The following is a 20178-nucleotide window of genomic DNA, read 5'->3' as shown; positions in this document are numbered from 1 at the left end:
CTTGTTGTGCATTTAAAGTTTGGCTGCAAAATAAATCCCCACATTCATTTGTAAACATCTCAGACTCTATCCCATTTCAGTCGAGAGCCTGAGGATATGTGTTTAGAGAGAGCTTTCCTGGACTCTCAATCAGAAACTGCAGTTAGTGTGAGAGGGACTTTGGGGATCTTCAGTTTTCTTTTTTCCCAGAGAGGTCTATTTAACGCTTAACATTGAGGATTTTTTGCCCAGATACCTCCTGTGTACAGAAACACCTGTGACAGGTCTCTATGTGAGCCAAAAAGTTTATTTTCTACCCAGGAGGCAGACTTTTGACAGCCCAAGGCTAAGAAATTGTAGAATCAGTGTATTGCCAGTGGTTATCCTCAGGTTTCACCTACCTGAATGTGAAGTTCTTGTCTGAGTTCTATCACTGGAAGATGAGATTCCAGTCCTCTGTCCTGGTAGGCGCTTATACATCAGTTGCTCTTCTTATTCAACAAGGATAATGATATCAAATGTTACAAAACAGACTAAAAAATTTCTGAGGAAATATTTAATTGGCTAATAAAAGATTAACCTGAAAAACTATAGATGGGCCACTGACTGCTTTTCTGCTAGTTTTGTTCATATTTGGACACTTCAGGTATTTGTGATGCTCTGAAAGGGGGCTTCCCTGGTGGCTTGGAAACAGTAAAGAATCTGCCTGCAATGCAGGAGACTTGGGTTCAATCCCTGGGTCTGGAAGATCCCCTGGAGAAAGGGATGGCAATCCAGTATTCTTGCCTGGAGAATTCCATTTGGACATTTCATGTATTTGTGATGCTCTCTTAAGTCATGGGCTTTAGGACCAAGCAAAGTTTTGCTCTTCATCCAGCTTCTGTCTCCTGCAAATTGGAGGATACCTACACATGAGTACCTTAAACAGGCCCTCTCAGTATCAGAGATGAAGTTTGGTTTCTGACTCAGGCAGGATGAAGCTTTCAGATGACAGTGATCTTCATAATCTCTCCCAAGGTTGCCCTGGGGGCTCTTCATCAGCTTCCTTATTTACAGTAGATTTTAAATTTTTAATCAGTGTAGAAAATATTTGAAGAGGCAAATTCTAAGTAAGCCTGCAGGCTGTAACATATTTTGCAATGATTTTAAAACTTTTTCCTCCTGCTTTTCTAGAACAGAAAAATCATGCATTTGAGGTAGGAAAGGTATTTTGTTTGTAAAGCGATACTGAAAATTTCCTTGTGGGCAACAATCTTAGTGTTCATTAAAATATGAACCAAGCATAAATATAGCTACCTATGTTTTGAAATATTTCGGCTATAAATATCTGAGAAACTTTCCTCTTTCTGCCTAAGAATTTCCCTAGGGTAAGTGCTTTTCTCATAAGCAAAAAGTATACACTATGGTGGCAATGAAAATCCAAAGGCCTGGAGAAATAGTCCTTTGAAGTTTTAATTGAGGTAACATGTTGCATATATGCTATCTATCAAGTTGGTTAAAGGTGAAAATAGTTTTTATTTAACTTACCTTTACAGTAAGCCCCCTGCATATGAACCAGTTCTGTTCTAAGAATGCGTTCGTAAATCCAATTTTTTCCATGTCCAACAAAGTTAGCTTAGGTACCCAACTAACACAATTGGCTATATATTACTGTACTATAAGAGGTTTATAACATTTTTCACAAAAATGATATACACAAAACAAGTAAAAATAGAGAAAACATTTTTAATCTTACAGTACAGTACCTTGAAAAGTACAGCAGTATCTGCTACATCACCACTGCTTTTGTGCTTGCTTCTGGACATCCTGAGCTTGAAATAAAGAGTCTGTACTCCTGTATCCTACAGAGTAGCGCACAGTAAAGTACACAAAAACACAGCCCCTTGCAGCGGATATATGCATGTGACACCAGACGTGTGAACTAACTTACATGATCGGCCATGTGAACACATGTTCACATTTTGAAAGTTCACAACTTGAAGGTTTGTATGCAGGGAACTCACTATGTACCTTTTTCTGTAGATGTAACCTGATTGGTTAAAATTGCTTCAGAGTTTTGCACTGTCCACTGTTAGAAAGGGCAGATTAAAACTCTTTTCTGTAATTTTCAATACAACTATTTTCAATAAAAAGGCCACTAAGACTAATTTTGAGTGCATGTGAAAGTTCAGAACATTTCTGTGTGTTTTAGGGACATAGGTCAAGAAATGATCTCTAAATGTCAACCCAAGACAGGAATACTAATAGATATGAAAGAGAAGTGCTTCCTCTCTTTTCTCTTTCACACCTTTCTGCCTAAATAATTTCCTGGTCCCTTGCAGATGCCTTCCCTAATCAGACTTGCAAAATTCATCTTCATGCAGAGCTGCTTTTAAACTAATTGTAATGTCTACGTATTGGTTTTACTTGAGGATCTCAAGGTCATGCACACCTGGGTGGGTTTTGAAAATTATTTTAAAAATTGATATTTTTGTCAAAAGTCATCATCTGTCTTTCCATCCCATCATCAACTTCCTCAGGCTATAAGTAGCAAGTGAATTTAATTAGCTTCTTCTTAGGCATTGACCCTGCAAAGACTGTTCCTGAAATGAAGATCAAGTTTGGGATTCAGAGTGGAAGCTGAACGGATTATGGATTTTCCTTGAATAGTTTTAAGGGATGATATGGTGTGACTCACGGTCAAGGTCACTGTCTTTGAAGGTTAAGGAAGTGTTCCATTCAGAACTTAGTCTTACAGTCCAGTATTTGGTATCATCTCTCGGGTTCAAGTTTGTCCACATGTGGAATCAGAAGACACAGTTCTGAGCTGGCCTCTAATCTTGGGGACAGGTGGCTTGATTCCACTTTCTTACATGTGAAATAAGGCTGAACAGTTTGACTTCTAAAATCTGATGACTCTGATTTTCTGTCCTCATGATCCTGCCTCTTTGTCCAATGCTAGTCTCCACCATTTTTAAACCATAAGATTTTAGTTAGATTACTTAACTTCTCCATGCCTCAGATAGAAGAAAGGAGATAATTTCCTTACCTCACAAAGTTGTTATGAGATTAAGTAAATTAATGCATACATAATACACAGAACAGCACTTGTTATACAGTAAGTGCTCAATCAGTGCAAACGATTCTTAGCAAGGCTTTTATGATAGGTCTTTTCTGTTTTCCTTTATAGCCGTGTTCTTTCTTGTCTCGAGGTCTCTATGCTTGCTATCCTCTGCCAGGATGGTGCTTCTGCTTCTGTACCTAGCTAACTAACTCCTGTTCATCCTTCAGTTCCCCTGCTTAAGTACCACTTCCTCTAGGAAGCCTCCCCTGAATCCCTGCCCCCACCTCAGACCAGGTTAGCTATACCTGCAACATTTACTAGCAACGCTTAGCACACTCGTAGTTAATTACTTGTTCAGTGTCTGTCTTCCTTGCCAGGACATGCAGGTAACCTCTTGACTTGCTCCGCTCTATGGAATAAGATGCCTAGCATGGAGGAAACATACCACATGTCAAACAGGTGCTGGAGAACATTTGGACATAGGCAGTCATGGGATTGAATCCAGAGACTGTCAACAACTAGCTGCCACCTTAGCAAGATCCTTAACCCTCTGAGCCTTGCTTCCCTTGGCTGTAAAGTAGGAATGACAGTAGTGGATACTTCAGGAGGGTTGTGAAGATAAATAGATGTCTACCTCCCAGGTGGTGCAGTGGTAAAAGTATCTGCTTGCCAATGAAGGAGATGCAGGTTCGATCCCTGGGTAGGGAAGATCCCCTGGAGAAGGAAATGGCAACCCACTCCAGTATTCTTGCCTGGAGAATTTCATGGACAGAGGAGCCTGGCGGGCTATAGTCCACGGGGTCACAAGGAGTCAGACAAGCCTGAGTGACTGAGCACGCACAATATTTAGAAGAGTGGTTTGTGGAAGAATGTTTTTAAATGTCAATTCTTTTCTTTGCCCTGAGCCACATGGAGATGTACGGCCACACTAGTCACAGGAGATTCAGTGAATCCTTCAGCACTAATTTCCAAGGCCACAACAGTAACCAACATCCTTCCTTAACAACTATAGAAAAAAGAAGCAGACAAAACCCAAACTGGATCTGCTGCTTGTCTCCTCTCCTTCCCCCCAATCCAAAGCTGTTCATTGCTTTTGTTTTCTCATCATAAAAGGGATAGCGGTATGTGGTAACACTTCAAATAATACCTAATGTATAAGACTAACTTGAAGGCTCCCATTGTGATTTTATTTCATATTGAACGATAACATGTATTTTGGGGACTTTATAACGGGCAAGTGAATTGCCAATTGCCAACTTGTTTCATAGTGTTTTACTAGAGTTTATAGCAATAACTGGGCAAATGTCTGTAACATTTAACAGTGATGTAGCTCTGTGTTGGTTTTCCTGCCCCACAAAGTATAAACTTGATATATTTAAAGAATTGTCCTTACACAATTAATTAATTTTGGCGAGAACAGGAAACGATGACAAAAAAACTCCCTTTCTTGTCACGAAAGCATTAAGAAAGTTGTGCTAATTATAACCTTCCTTGCTACCAATAGTAGAAGTAGGAATAACAAGAATAGGCTTATTGGGCTGTCAGCTACTATTTCATGTTAACAAGTGGTGGTTTGTGAAAAAGTCCTTCTTTTTACCTTTAGTTTCCAAATTGAAAATCTCAGAACCACATTCCAGAGTGGTGCCTAGTCCTAGAAATTCTGATAGCCATCAAGTTTCTCCACACAGGCTCAAAAGGAAGGGCGATTTTGAATGTTTTTGCAGAAGTTTCACCTATAGTTCTACAAATTGATCGCTTAAAGCTTCAGTGCCTCCTACCGTGAGCTTTCCTGATGTAATCCCTGGTCAGATTGATGGGAGGTGACACAAATCGAATTCTTGCATACCAGCATTGGGAGTCATTTGTAAACTGCAAATGAAAGTGAGCTCTCTAGTTGCCCCACCAGGGACAAATTGCCAGCTGAGTTTATCATTACTCCATTCTATCCATCTGTTTGTCGTTTGGTTGGGTTGAACCAATTCATAAATGAAGAAAGCTGAAGGTCAAATAATACATCGTTTTTTTTTCCTTGACTGTGATTACTTAGCAGTTTTGGACTTCCTCTGCAGTTCATTTTAATGTAGAGCAAACCCTGCCTAAAACCAAGTCTATAAAATTGAGAAAGACTTAGAGACTTTCCTGAGCATGAGGTTTTCTTTCACTCCTTTGTGTTCATTCTGGATAATCTATGGGATCTTAAAGCAGGGTGCTTAACCTGCAGGCTGTGTGTCCCCAAAGCGTTCATGGATAGAAGGCCAGGGGTCCCTGAACTTTGGCTGGAGAAAAATTACATCCTTAGTTTTATCAGCTGAAATTTAATTTATTCAAATACAAATGTCGTCACCTGCAGTGGCATTAGCAATTCCTATGCCTTTGTCATCTTTAGGGATATGTTCTTATCCCGTTACAATTGTTGCATATATCTCACAGTTCCATTTATGCATATTACTATGATGAAATTACTATAGTTAATGGATCCATTTCTAGGTATTATTTGCTGCATTAATGAAGAAGTATAATGATACGTATATTGACTTATCATAATTTTATTCTTGTTTTGGTCATTGTTTCTAGTATATTTAATCTGGTATAGGTTTCCTTGGAATTCCTATGCATGTTATGCATTTAAAGATATTATTCTAAAAAGGGATTCCAGGCTTCTGCAGATGGTTGAAGTAGCACAAACAAGGTTAAAGACTGTTGTCTTAGACCAAGGGTTGGCAAACTGTTTCTACAGGGCCAGGTAGTAAATATTTTGTGCTTTGGCAGCTATATGGTCTTTGTCTCAGCTATTGAACTCTGCCTTTGTAGCAGGAACACAGCCATAGATAATACCTAAACAAATGCATGTGGTTGTGCTTCAATAAAACTCTATAAGAACTGACAGCCAGCTGAAGTTTGCCACCCTCTGGTTTAGGCATCATGTTATTCCCCATGTCCAAGCCTGAAGATATTTCAGTTCAGTTCAGTTCATCCTTAAGTACACACATTCATCCAAACATGTACATAATTGAGTATCCTCTGTGGGCAAAGCATGTGCAAGAGATTTTGGGGTGAATTGGCTAGTACCTTTGCTTGGACAGTCCAGTGGGGAAGGCAGAGGAGCAGAGTCCAGAGTGGTGAGTGTTGTGGGCCTAGGGGAACACAACTTTGACGTTTAACCCAGTTCTGAAGGAATCTGGGAAGGCTTCTTAAAGGAGCCAAGAAGGATACATCAGTGATAATCAGGCACAAGGGGAGAGAGGAAGCAGCGTGGGACAGCTCCGGCTAGAAGAAACTACTCCAGCGGTGATTTGGAGGCAAAAAGTAAGTGCTCTTGGACTTGCTTCGAAGCCTGGAGCTCTGTGTGGTGAGAGAGAAGCTGGGTAGGTAAGTGAGGTTTGGAGCAGGAAAGGCTTTATCAAGGATCTCATGTTTGTCCTGAAGGGAATAGGGAGCTATGGCAAGTGTCATGCAGGAAAGGGACTGATAGAGTTTGCATTTTGAAAGCTCATGCAGACATTCCAAGGACCACAGACGTGAATAAGACAGTAAGCATGTTAGTGAGCTCACAGCCTACTAGGGAAGACAGAAATATAAAATTACATTAGAAGGTAATATATTCAGTGTAATGGTAGAGTCAGATTTAAGAGGTGAGAGAGTCCAGAGAAGAATCATTTCAGTTCTCTTTTGGAAAGGATACTTGGAGGGAATAACATGAAAGAAAATATTTTTAAGGAAGGAGCTTCCAAATAATCCAGGGTCCTCCAGTAAACATTAAATCATGGAATGCTAGGTCCCATATTGACGGAAGGGGGACACATGCATCTTGGATTGTACTGTAATTAGGCTTTTGGTCCACTCTTTCTCAGGCCCCGAAGAGTGGCCTCCACCGTCAAAGCCACCCTGGATGTTCTATGAATCCCCTAGGGGGCTGTTTTCTGCTCCAACAAATTCCACTCTCAAAAGAATTCTCTTAGCATTTAACTAAGCATTTTCTAAGTAAGACTTAGGATTCAACCATGCCTACTGCTGTTTCCTAGTTAATGTCTGTAATGTGCTTGAATGTCACTCCTCACCTCAGCTCAAACTTTCCAGAGAAGGGGTTCTCAACCCATGGACTCATTAGAAGGTAGAGAAATCAGTTGAAGGTGTCCTGACCAATAGTTTTTCGAAAGTAAAGTGGAACAGAAGAGAAAATATCAGAGGGCATCACACACAATAAAAGTAAGAATTATTTTGTGAAACGTGTTTCAGTTGTGTTTGCTTCACAATGTTCAGTGTGTCTTATTGTGGATCATTCAACAATGTTGAAAGGCAGCACCGTGAAGAGCGCTGTATCTGGAGCATGCGTGCTGTACTGCGCTAAGTTTCTGCAGTCGTGTCCGACTCTGTCTGACCCTATTGACTGTCACCTGCCGGGCTCCTCTGTCCATTGGATTCTCCAGGCAAGAATACTGGAGGGGTTGTTGTGCCCTCCTTCAAGGATCACCCCTACCCAGGGATTGAACCCAGGTCTCTTACATCTTCTGCGTTGAAAGGCATGCTCTTTACCACTAGCACCACCTGGGAAGCCCTTAGTGGGAATCTTACCAGCATTAAAAAAAGAGAGAAAGGAAAAGAAGAGAAAATAGTAAAGTGAATAACAGTAAGGATAAGTAATTTTTCTTAAAATTTTTCTTTCAGCTTTGTACTCACATATAAGTCATATAGTATACATATATGAATAGGCATATTGGGTTGCTTTGCAAAAATGTATTTCTTACTGTGAGTTGATGTCAGAGACGTTGAATGAAGTCCAGCCTCTGACTGTGTTCAGAAAGTAGCTGGTTACATTTCTGATCGATCGTCACCCAACCTCTGCTTCAAGACAGCCACCAAGGCAGAGCTCAGCCCTCTATGCTGTTGACTTCGTTGTCAACCATTCTTAATTGCCGTCGAGGGGTCTTCTTTATAAGGCACTGCCGTTGGTCTCCTTTTGAGGAATTATTGGGTCTCCTATTCTGATACGAAAAACACTGAAGGCATTTTCACCATCTCCATTTGACCATCTTATCTCTTATCTAACTAGCCTATGTTCACTGTATTCTCTCTAACTCAAGCCAGACAATAACCAGTCCTTTGCACTCTGCCTCAGTGGAGATGGGTCTGGAGCACTTCTGCCGACTGATCAACTTAGAAAGCCATTTTTTTCCCAGGATATGAACACTGGACCTTTTCAACAGCAGGTTGTCCAGAGAATTCATATAGAGTTTGTGATCAGTACCCCCTGCTTTCCCATAGATCTTTGTCATACTGGGTTTTCTCTACCATATATCTGTGCCATTTGCTTTCTAAAAAAAACCCCGAATGTAAGATTTTACATTTATCATTTGAGGTGGCTTTGCCCTTTTGTTTCTGCACACGAGATCGTCTTGAATTTTTGTTTTGTCATGAATGTCTTATGAGGCCATGTTCCGAGCAACTATTTACATTTCCTAAAGCTCTTCTTTTTCAAATAGTTGGTTAGTGTATAGAAACAGAACTGATCTTTGTATTTTTTTGTATCTTGCAACTTTACTGAATTTGTTCATTAGTTCTGGGTGAAGTGTTTAAGGTTTCCTTCGTATGATACCATGTCATCTGTAAACAGAGACCGTTTAGCTTCTTCCTTTCCAATTTGGATGGCTTTTATTTCTTTTCCTTGTGTAACTGCCCTGGTTAGAACTTCTAGTACTAGTTTCATAGAAATGGTCAGGGGGGCACCTTTGTTCAGCCTGTTACTAATCTTAGACGAAAACTGATGGCTGAGTATGACGTTAGCTGTGGGTTTGTCACATATGGCCTTTATTGTTGTTTTAGTTACTGAGCCGTGTCTGACTCTGTGTGACCCTATGGACGATAGCCCACCAGGCTCCTCTGTCCATGGGATTTCCCAGGCAAGAATAGTGGAGTAGGTTGCTAGGCCTTTCAGGGGATCTTCCCCACCCAGGGATTGAGCCTATATCTCCTGCATTGGCAGACGGATTCTTTACCACTGAGCCACTAGGGAATCCATGGCCCTTATTATACGGAGGTAAATTCCTTCTGTACATAACTTGTTAAGAGTTTTTACCATGAAGCATGTAGACTTTTGTCAAATGCTTTCTCTGCATTTATTTGTTCTGTTAATGTCGTGTATTAGTTCAGTTCAGTCGTTTCTGACTCTTTGCGACCCCATGAGCCACAGCACACCAGGCCTCCCTGTCCATCACCAAGTCCTGGAGTTTACCCAAACTCATGTCCATTGAGTGGGTGACGCCATCCAATCATCTCATCCTCTCTTGTCCCCGTCTCCTCCCGCCTTCAATCTTTCCCAACATCAGGGTCTTTTCAAATGAGTCAGCTCTTTGCATTAGGTGGCCAAAATATTGGAGTTTCAGCTTCAACATCAGTCCTTCCAATGAACACCCAGGACTGATTTCCTTTAAGATGGACTGGTTGGATCTCCTTACAGTCCAAGGGACTCTCAAGAATCTTCTCCAACACTACAGTTCAAAAGCATCAATTCTTCTGTGCTCAGCTTTGTTTATAGTCCAACTCTCACATCCATACATGACTACTAGAAAAACCATAACCTTGACTAGACAGACCTTTGTTGACAAAGTAATGTCTCTGCTTTTTAATATGTGGTTTATCAGACTTCCTGATTTGCTTACAATGAACCATTCTTTCATCCCAAGGATAAATTCCCCTTGATCACGTAAGATCGTTTTAATGTGCTATCAAATTTGGTTTGCTGCTATTTTTTTGTTCTATTTCTGTGAAAATGGCATTGGAATTTTAATAGAGATTGCATTGAATGTGTCCCACTCCAGTATTCTTGCCTGGAGAATCCTGTGGACAGAGGAGGCTGGTGGGCTGCTGTCCACGGGGTCGCACAGAGTCAGACACGACTGAAGCGACTTAGCAAGCATACATGCATTGGAGAAGGAAATGGCAACCCACTGCAGTATTCTTGCCTGGAGAATCCCAGGAACAGAGGAGCCTGGTGGGCTGCCATCTATGGGGTTGCACAGAGTAGGACACGACTGAAGCGACTTAGCAGCAGCAGCAGCAGCAGCAGCATTGAATGTGTAGATTACTTTTGATAATATAGACATTTTAACCATACTTACAAGGTATCATCTACAATTTCTACTTACATTATTTTCAAGTTAAAATTTTAGAGTCACTTGCAAAGTTACCTGATTGCAAATTCTTCTGGAATTTTTTAATCTTTTCACTGTTTTATAGTTGTCTTGCTTTCACTTAGTTCAAAGGCAGTTGTATTTTAGTGGTTCAGCTTTACCAAGACTTTCAAAAGCATTAACATAGCTATCACCTATATTTTTTTACTCATATTCACTAGTTTATATAATATTGCATTAAATGACATAATTACAATAACAAACACAAAAGTCATAAATAAATTTGGGAATAAACCCAATGGATAGCTAGATAAATGGGAGCAAGCGAGATTCATTGGGTAACCTGACTGACAGGTAGACTGATAAAGAAAGCTTTGACTCTGTGTGATATGCAGAGAGGTGCCATTTGTTCACTTACCTACTTACTTACGGCTAATGTTTCTATATATTATACCCATCTTTCATATAGATTAATTGATCATTCATATTACGGACCCATATTATTTATTGTCCTTGAATATCCCACAGTGTATTTTACATGTAGCTGGTGCTTAATTTATCCACACTGTACATAGAACTAATACTGCACCTAGAGACGTTCTAGTCCTTTTCAGTTATCAGAACCCAAATATATTTGAAATCTGGCTTAAATTCTTCCTAGTCTTGTATTGTTTCCCCAGGATGTCAGTTCGCATTGACCCGTTCAAAAATATAGCTCTCAAAACATGTGACTTGGCACTGGCTTCCTGCTGGTCCTTAAATGTATTATCTGCCAATTAGATTATAAAGTCTCTGAAAATGGAACTGTGTTTATAGTTCCTTAGAGCCTCCCAGAATATAGCTTCCCTGATGGATGCATGGCTGATAATCATTAATCACTTGCCAAGTGAGTAGTCCAAGGCAGCCACCCACTGAGTTTGATGATACCAAGAAAAATGATTGTCCACTAAGGGTGAACTTGGCAATAGTCAAGTTGGTCAAAATGCCAAAGAAAGGAAATAAAACAGAAATATATACCACCCTGTGGTTTTATGACCTTGGATAAATTATTTGCCTTCAGTATCCACACGGGGAGAATAAGAGACTGGATTAGACAGTGACTTCTAAAATTTGGGGGATCATGATTATACTTGAGAATCTGGTAAGAGACTGAGGACCCTTTACTTAGGAAAATGAAATGATGTTCACACATAGAATCTTGCGTGTAATTTTTGAGAATCCTTAGACACTGGGACCAAACAATCTCTAAGATTCCTGATAACCAGGCTGATGCTAACATTGCCAATGGCGATGCTTCTTCCTACCCAAACAATGAGTGAGTCTTGATTACTTGAATCAGCTAACTGGGTTTTGAATAGTTGCTGTTGACAGACTTGTATCTGTTCTGTCTGACTTCCACTGCCCAACCACCTTCCAAGGTTGTCCTACTGGCCTCCTGAGATACAGGATGCACAACCCAACCCTTCCCACTCTTAAGTGTTTAAGTGCCTGCTTTGCTCGTGGCTAGCCATCTTTACCTGGGATGGCAGCACTTGTCTTAGTCTACATCTTCCCCTCTAGCCTTTTCCTGGTTGGGGAAATTGGCAGGCTAAGGTTGCTATGGTGATTTGACTGGCAACTCTGTAGTTAGAAGACAATGATTTTACTTAGTGGAGAAAAGATAAAGCTATTATTTGAGGATGCACTAAGACAATGCTTTAACCTGATTCTCTCTCTCCCAGCCTCACCTTTGCACTTTTGTATGTCAAGAGACTTTACAAACATTTAAATGCAAAACTCACGACAAAGTCAGAGGCAAAATGTTAACGGTTTTGAAGGCTATTTAATCTACACGAGCTTTCCTCTCAGTGTATACAATGAGATGAAATGTTGATAATGTCAATCTCTTTTTCACTGAAAATGGGACTTTCTTTCTTGCATTAAGTGAACAAATCAAAATAGTCTCTTGCTGGGGGAGCTGGGAAACTGTTGAACAATGAAGATTGTTGCAGATATTTGCAGGTAGCCCTGGGTGAACAATGACACATTTTGAGAGCAGCTGCAGGTCCTTTCCTCTGTAAATGTCACAAGGGAAGCTTAGCAAAGGATAACAGGAGAGTTTTATCTAAAGATCATATCTTTCCTGACTTTACTGTTGGGCATCCCCTATGACTTTTCTCTGCGAAGTGATTTTGTTTTAATTTGAGTTTGTAAATGTGTTTCCTTCCAGTCACTAAGGTTTTCTCTTCAGTGACAGAGTTTGTTTACATGAGAAGTCCATCTTTAGGGAAAGGAAAGTCGAAAGAGAAATGAGCCCTGCTTCCTCCAGTGGCCATCCGCTGTGACCTCTGCTTCTCAAAACACGTGAATTCTTGTGAGATATGAGTCCTATGAACTCCTCATCAGCACAGTTACCCACGGAAGCCCTTTACTGGGCTTTAGGACTTCATCTGTCTCTCATCAGTTCTTGCTAATGAAAAGCTAGGAGAGCGCACGTTAGAGAAATCCATGCACCGTCCGCGCATCTCCTTTCAGCAAACTGAGTGTTTATTTGCTCGCCTGTTAAGTTGTTCATAAAGGACAGATGCCAGTCTTTTTGCTTCCTGCCTTCCTCTAAATGGGGCTTCCCAAGTGGTGTAGTGGTAAAGAATCTGCCTGCCAATGCAGGAGACACAGGAGACGAGTATTCCGATGCGGGTTCGATCCCTGGGTTGGGAAGATCCCCTGGAGAAGGAAATGGCAACCCACTCCAGCATTCTTGCCTGAAAAGTCCCATGGACATAGGAGCCTGGTGGGCTACAGTCCATGGGGTCACAAAGAGTGGAACACAGCTGAGCATGAGCATACACGCACATGCACGCACGCACACACACAGTCCTCTAGATATCTGTGAGCAGAAGTGCTTAACAATTGAAGAGCTGAGAAGTTGGTCAGGGAGCAAACTAAGATGGAGACTGACCCCTGCAACCACTATCACCCCAATTTTTCATTCAGCATCGAAGATCTCAGTCTAATCTTCTCCCATCAACCCAAGTAGGCCTCACATTTTTCAGCTGTGTGAGCTCAAGCAAGTTACTTACCTACCCATCCTGTGCCTTAATTTCCTCTTCAAAGAAAGTGGAGATGTTTAATTTTAATACCTACTTCCTAGGGTAATTTTGAGAAGTAAATGAGTTAAACTATTAGAAGAATACTTGCTATTTCACAAGAACATGATAAATAATAGTTATTATTAGTTATTAATAAAAATCCTCCATTCCAGTTTGGCCATTTGCACTGTCCCTCAACTGTGCACAAATATTCCCAAATTTTATTTTGCAGTTCTCACTAGCTGAAAAGCTCTCCTTTCTCCCTCCAACTAGTAAGTCCATACAGAACAGCACAGTCCATTAGAAAATGCAAGCCTATATGGAATTTCAAGTTTTTTAATATGGTCATTTAAAAAGTAATAAGAAACAAAGGAAATTAATTTCAATAATGTATTTTTTAACCCACTGAATCTAAAATATTACATTTCAACACGTAATCCATATAAATATTAATGAAATATTTTACACTTAAAGAAATCCATTGTCCATTTTGCACTCACAGCACTTCCCAATTCAGATGAGCCGCATTTCAAGTACTGATTAGCCACCTAGGCTAGTGCTAATGCACTGAAGTTCACAGGTATATAGAGTAAGCAGGTGGCCCAGGGTTGCCTGTCAGCTCTGTGAGCTGGGTACATCCCTTGCTGCTGCTGCTGCTGCTGCTGCTGCTGCTGCTGCTGCTGCTGCTAAGTTGCTTCAGTCGTGTCTGACTCTGTGCGACCCCATAGACAGCAGCCCACTGGGTTCCTCTGTCCCTGGGATTCTCCAGGCAAGAACACTGGAGTGGGTTGCCATTTCCTTCCCCAATGCATGAAAGTGAAAAGTGAAAGTGAAGTTGCTCAGTCGTGCCCAACTCTTAGCAGCCCGTCAGGCTCCTCCGTCCATGGGATTTTCCAGGCAAGAGTACTGGAGTGGGTTGCCATTGCCTTCTCCGAGATACAGCCCTTACATAATGCTAATCCATGCTGAGCGTTTACTATATGATGATGTTCCCTAACCACACTTGGCTCCTCTTGTTGGGCTCGGGAAAGCCAATCCACTGATACTGGGTTGTGGTGAAGGGAAGTGCAATGTTTGTTTCAGGAGCAAATCAAGGCATCCAGGGTAGCTAGTGTTTAAAAATCCTGAAGACTTTCAGGAAAAGGTTTTTAAACATGTATGGGACGGGGTTGTAGCTTGGGTGACCAGCTTTTGGACATTCTTCTGATTGCCTGGTGGTGAGGTAATCAGGAGTCAATATCATCAACCTTCTGGTTCCAAATGGTCTGGGATCTGTGTGCTTTTGGGCAGCATACAGTTAACATCTTTGCCTGGTGGGGGTTTCAATTACTGCAAAAAAACTCAAAGGACATGGCTCAGGATATTATCTACAGCCTCTGAAGTGAAGTGAAGTGAAAATCACTCAGTCATGTCCAACTCTTTGCAACCCCATGGAGTATATGGTCCATGGAATTCTCCAGGCCAGAATACTGGAGTGTGTAGCCATTCCCTTCTCCAGGCGATCTTTTCAACCCAGGAATCAACCCAGGTCTCCCACATTGCAGGTGGATTCTTTACCAGCTGAGCCACCAGGAAAACCCTTGAGGGGGAACTAAAATTTCTTGACTTTTTTTACTGGCTAAGCTACTATTATTTTATCTTGACTTTTTTTTCCCCTGCATTTTCTCACTTCTCTGATTACATTTATTCTTTGACTAAAATTTTTCTGGGCTTCCCAGGTGGCTCAAGTGGTAAACAATCTGTCTGCCAATGCAGGAGATTTAGGCAGGAGACGTGGGTTCGATCCTGGGGTCAGGGAGATCCCCTGGAGGAGGAAATGGCAACTCTCTCCAGTATTCTTATCTGGAAAATTCCAAGGACAGAGGAGCATGGTAAGCTACAGTCCATGGAGTTACCAAGAACCAGACACAACTTAGCAACTGAACACATACACAGAGTTTTTCTACAGCCAGAAGGCAGGCTGAGAACATTGGGATGTGGGGGGTCTTGTACTGGGAAGGTCCATAGGGTCCTGCTCGGTTACAATGCCAGGCACTGTTGCTGAGGATAAAGAGCTCATTTCTCCTTTATGATAGCCCTCTTAAGTAGGTACTTTTATCACCCCATTTTACAGATGAGAAACTAGAGACTTAAAGAGGCAAAATAGCAGCTAGTGATCAATAGCAGCAGGATTTGAATGGCTCAGTCTAGCTCCAGAATTTGTTCTCTTAACCCCTGTATGTTGTCCCTTAGGTGGAAGCTCTGAGTCAAGGTCTGCACTCTCTATAGGGTTCTCAGAAGGACATGTGAACATTCAGCAAGTTGGCAGAGTTGTGCAATTTTGTGAAGAGTAAGGATGGCTGTGAACAGAGTCTTCTTGGGTTTTCCCATGGCAGTTCACACGACTAGTTGCCCTGAAAATTTATATTTGTTTATTTTGTGAACAGATTGTGAATAGATAGAGTCTGTGCTCTCCTGACCCCTGGGAACAGGGACTGTCAGGGGAAGGCTTGTTTATGAAACATCTGGCAGGCAGAGTCCTTGAAAATGAACTCCTATATGGGAATCTTTTCACCACAGTCAAGGCCATGCAAGGAAAACCCAGTGATCTTGAAACAGCGCTGAACACGGGCCCTAAAAATGATCTGCTTGCATTTATCAGCAAGGACCTGCCAATTTTTACCTGTGATGTCAAATCAAGATGACTTTTCAGTAGGAAATGTATTTTGTAAGTCTTGCTTCCAGTGCTCAAACGCTGTTAGTCTGCATAGCCAGCAAGCTTCTGTTTTTTCTGCTGTTCCTAAACTACTGTTTTTCATCCTGCTTTTCTTTCTCTTTTAAAAAAATCAATAAAGGCCAGATTTTGACAAGAGTTGGACCTCAATCCAAGAACAGATCCAGATGGATTCCATGGTGATCAAGGGCCTCGATCCTGATACCAACTACCAGTTTGCTGTGAGGGCCGTGAATCCGCATGGTCCCAGCCCTCGAAGTCAGCCCAGCAGCACCATCCGAACTGCCCGTGAGTACCGCAGCCCCTCTGAAGGACAGGCAGACAGACAGACATAGCTGCCTTGCTGGGCTTGCCTCCTGAGGACCCAACTGACCGAGCTTTCTTACTTCCCACAGCAGGGCTGCCTGCAGTGGGGGTGTCCTCAGCCTTTCATTCTGTGGTTTTCTCAGCCCTTCAGAAGTGCGAGGCAGTCAACAGGGCCAGGCGCTTCTATGTACAGGAGGTCAGCAGAAGGTTTATTTTTGCATTATCCTTAGGGAGTTTGAGGTCAGTTTTCTTTCATGAGCACAAAAAAGGCTACATACCAAGACGATGCACAGCCTCCCCAGCCCCATTCCCTTTTCATTTTATAAAAAGATGGATTTAGCTTTGAATCATAGGAGAAAAAATACTGATCCCAGACTCATCAGGGTTAGTCTTCACCAGGAAATCAAAGATGCCCAAGTAAAATCGGTCACTCTGAAGGATGGTCAGGGAGGATTCAAGCTGGCTAGCAGGCTGATGTGTAGCTGGGGGTCCCGCCAATGGCATAGGCTCCTGAATACCTCTCTGGGAGGGCTGGGGAAGACTTGAGCGAGTCCATCACATCATCTGGAGGGTCTGTGAAAAGTCAGAGTCTGATTATGGTCTGGGGTTTAAGAAGCTCCCACATGATTCAAGAACTACATTTTGATTGCTTAGTTCACCTTGCCAGTCTGGCTTGGAAACCTTTGTCGTTTGGAAGTGGGAGACACTTGTGCATAAACCTAGTACCCAGTGTCTTGGGGAGATCTCAGAACTATTGCACTTCTTTCATCTGAAGACGTCTCTTCAATTTTGCCAGTTTAAGTTCTTCCGGGTTTTTGTGTCTAAACAGCCCTACTATCATCCCGGGGTCCTCTTTACCCAAGAATGGTGCTCTCCGAAAAGGAGCTGACTTCACACTTTCAGAGGCTTGCCCCTGGCCAGCACAGAGCCCTGTGTTTATTGATTAGTTCATCTGAATAAACTCCTCCCCTTTCCCCACACAACACTCCAGTAACTGACTTCCTTGCCCACCTGCTGTTTCCAGGGGTGGCGATTCACCTAGTTCCCTGAGCCCCTGGAATTTTGGCTCTTCTGCAAACAGCTCTTACCTTCATCTTGAACGTGAGGGCTCTTTCAGATTGAATTGTTGGGGGATATGGTGGGGCCACACCACGCACACACACACCCTACATACGCTATGACAACAGTCACCCAGCAATTGTTCCCCTGCCCTTCTTTAGGATTTGGGAGCTAAAACCCCCCAGTTAGGTGGTAAGGAAGGAACTCCTTCTCTCTAGAAGAAATGTTGTCTTTCAAATTGAAGCCAGGCCACCTTCCACTCTTGCCGGGTGAGATCTACGCTGTAATCTTTGGTTAAACTTGGTGATGCACGGCCAAAAATTGGGACGACAGTAGCTGAGTCGAGCCTCAGGGTCTGCCTGTGCTTTGAGGCAGGTAGTTGGTCTTTTGGTGTTATACACTGAGCAGGCACTCTCTGCTGTGTGCCCACCCACCCCTCCCCAGCCTCCAGCTCCTCTGCTTCCATTCTGTGAGCTGCCCGGGCTCACTTCTTTCCTTCTACCCCTAGTATCTCCTTCTCCACAGAGACAGGAAGGTAGAAGGATGAGCTAGAACATCTGGGGACGGGAGGGGGCATGAGCGGGGCATCTCTGGAACTTTTTTTTTTAAACTGAAACACTAGACTGGTCTTGGAGTTTCTGATAAGTATTTCCCCATTGGTGGATAGCAGCTTTGTGAGTTAAGTGGGATAAGGTATGTGAAAGTGCTTTGCAGATGTATCACATTTTGCAACAAGTGGTCTCCCATGTGCAGTAAAATTTTACCATTTCAAAGTAATTGTGTGCAGGGAATGCGGCTGATTCAGTGAAAACTCAACTGTGAAATATTCTTAAATCCAGTTTAACTGTTTTTACATAAATATGGTTACTCAAATCAGAATAACAGAAATGGAATTTATTAAGTGGCCTGTTTCATGATATGTAAGAATGTGCTGTAATTGGTATTTCAGTTGTGATATTTTTGTCGTGATCACTTTGAATGTTTTAGAAAGCCCTATATTCTGGCACATTCATACTTCTTATTCTGCTGTTTGTCTAGACTATTATTTTACCTCCAAACCCACTATTCCATATATAAAAATGCGTAATTACCAAGTAGCCCTTATTGGAATTACAATAAATTCCGACTATCAGAGGTACCACTGGGATAGCCTCCTAAGAGCTGATGCCATCTGGAGCACTTACCTAGGAAACCCCATTTTAATCCTTGCAAAAATCCTGTGCTTGAAGAATAGCATCCCTTTTTGTAGGTTTTCAAAAATGGAGTCTTTGAAAGATTATGTATTTAGCCAAGAATAATACTTGCAAAGGCAGGATTTGAACTTGGGTTTGGCTGACTGCTAAAGCCACTTCCCTGTATGAGATTCAAATTAAACAAGGTTCTTATTCTTCTAGTGCAGAGTAGCATAAGAAAGGTAAGGTCAGCAATTCAATAAAATACCGGGACAGTCTTTGTAGAATCTATGGACTAGGAGGTTCTGACAACACAGAACAAACCTCTAAGGATTTTTTTTCCTTCAAAACCTGTAAGATATATTGTACATGCCAAAAGGTGAGTAAAACATTCATACAGGTCTGAACTTCTTCCGGTTAAGCATGGGTATAGCCCTGGCAGTTTACAGCTGGCAGCCCTTGTGATTGGTTAGACCCAAGTCAAGAAACTATTAAACATTTTGAACGCCTCTTAAAGGAATCTGTGAGATGAGTATTTCCACATGTTGGGCTTCCCTTTCTCACAGCTCCTGCTTTTCCTCACCTTTCCTGTATGGACTTTTTCTTGGTTCATGCCAACTTTGCTTCCTGAACAGTGAACCTCAGAATGGACGTTCAAGTTGACTATCAAGGATCAGAAGACCCCATGGGAACCCTTAGATCCCCACCCCTCTACACCACCACTTGTTGGGTTCCTCTATCATCTTTTTTATGCCTGCATCCACCACCTTTCCTAAAAAAATATAACACATCACCCCTATTAACTTGCAAAATGTTGACTTTCTCTGGACCTGTTAGTGCAGGACCCTGTTAGCGGCTTAGTTGCTTAGCTGGGGTCAGTTGGCAGATCTCGGGTGCTCTGAACCTGTAGCTCAGACCCGGGACCAGCGTTTTCCTTCACTGGTGCTCAGCTTGCATGAGGAAGATGGAGGGTTTTGATGGCTTCACCAGGGAATTGTGATGTGTGTTCAGCATCCACACCTTAGCTCCACAACCTTCCAAGTAAAACAGGAAGGAAAAATCCAGGTGTGTTATTGAAGATTCTCTACTGAGAACTAGATCATTTCAGACCTTCAATGATAAAGATGCCAGCCGTATTGAGTCCATGCTCTCAGCAGAGACTTTTCCACACGTCAGCTCCTAATTCTGTTCCTCTAAGGAAATACAGAGAAGATGAAGACCACTATCCCTCACTCTTTACCCTATCCTACGATACCTGTTTTCTTCAAGAAAGAAATACCACCAGCCATTGTAATTTGCCTATTGTTTCATGGCATTCTTTTTTCCCTTGGTTGATCTTATAAATGAGCCAATCAGAACAGGGGGCTCATGGAACCTCATGGACACAGGTGCACAAGTGTGGCATTGTAATAAGATATGCATTCGCCCTGTCTGGTGGCCACTTGTTCTCTGGGATCCAAGTTTACCTTGGATTAAGAAGGATGGGACAAGTAATAAAGGGTATGAACTGTAAACAATAGAAATGGCAGAAGTCAGAATTCATGTGTTTTCTTTTCTTCCCCAACAACAAATGAAACGAAAAGTCACTCATATGTGTAACCAACTCTAGGATTATATAACCTTCCCTGGGAACATTCCCTGGGTCCTGCTACCCTAAAGCATATAATTTCTCGTATCCTATCCTCATGATATAAGCAGAGAAAGAACCAAT

General features: G+C 42.0%; 1 protein-coding gene across 4 annotated transcripts in view; it reads left to right on the top strand.

The window, feature by feature from the left end:
- The window catches only part of EGFLAM (EGF like, fibronectin type III and laminin G domains), a 189109-nt gene that overhangs the window by 85201 nt on the left and 83730 nt on the right, over positions 1-20178 (top strand). For all 4 annotated transcript variants that reach the window (XM_005694776.3, XM_018065631.1, XM_018065632.1 and 1 more), the window contains one exon: positions 16052-16218. In XM_005694776.3, coding sequence (XP_005694833.1) covers positions 16052-16218 — 167 coding nt within the window. The remainder of the gene's footprint in view (positions 1-16051; positions 16219-20178) is intronic.

This window comes from Capra hircus, chromosome 20 (genome assembly GCF_001704415.2).
Source record: "Capra hircus breed San Clemente chromosome 20, ASM170441v1, whole genome shotgun sequence".
NCBI lineage: Eukaryota > Metazoa > Chordata > Mammalia > Artiodactyla > Bovidae > Capra > Capra hircus.
Note: the sequence above shows the minus strand (reverse complement) of the source record. Positions and strands in the feature narration are given on the sequence as shown.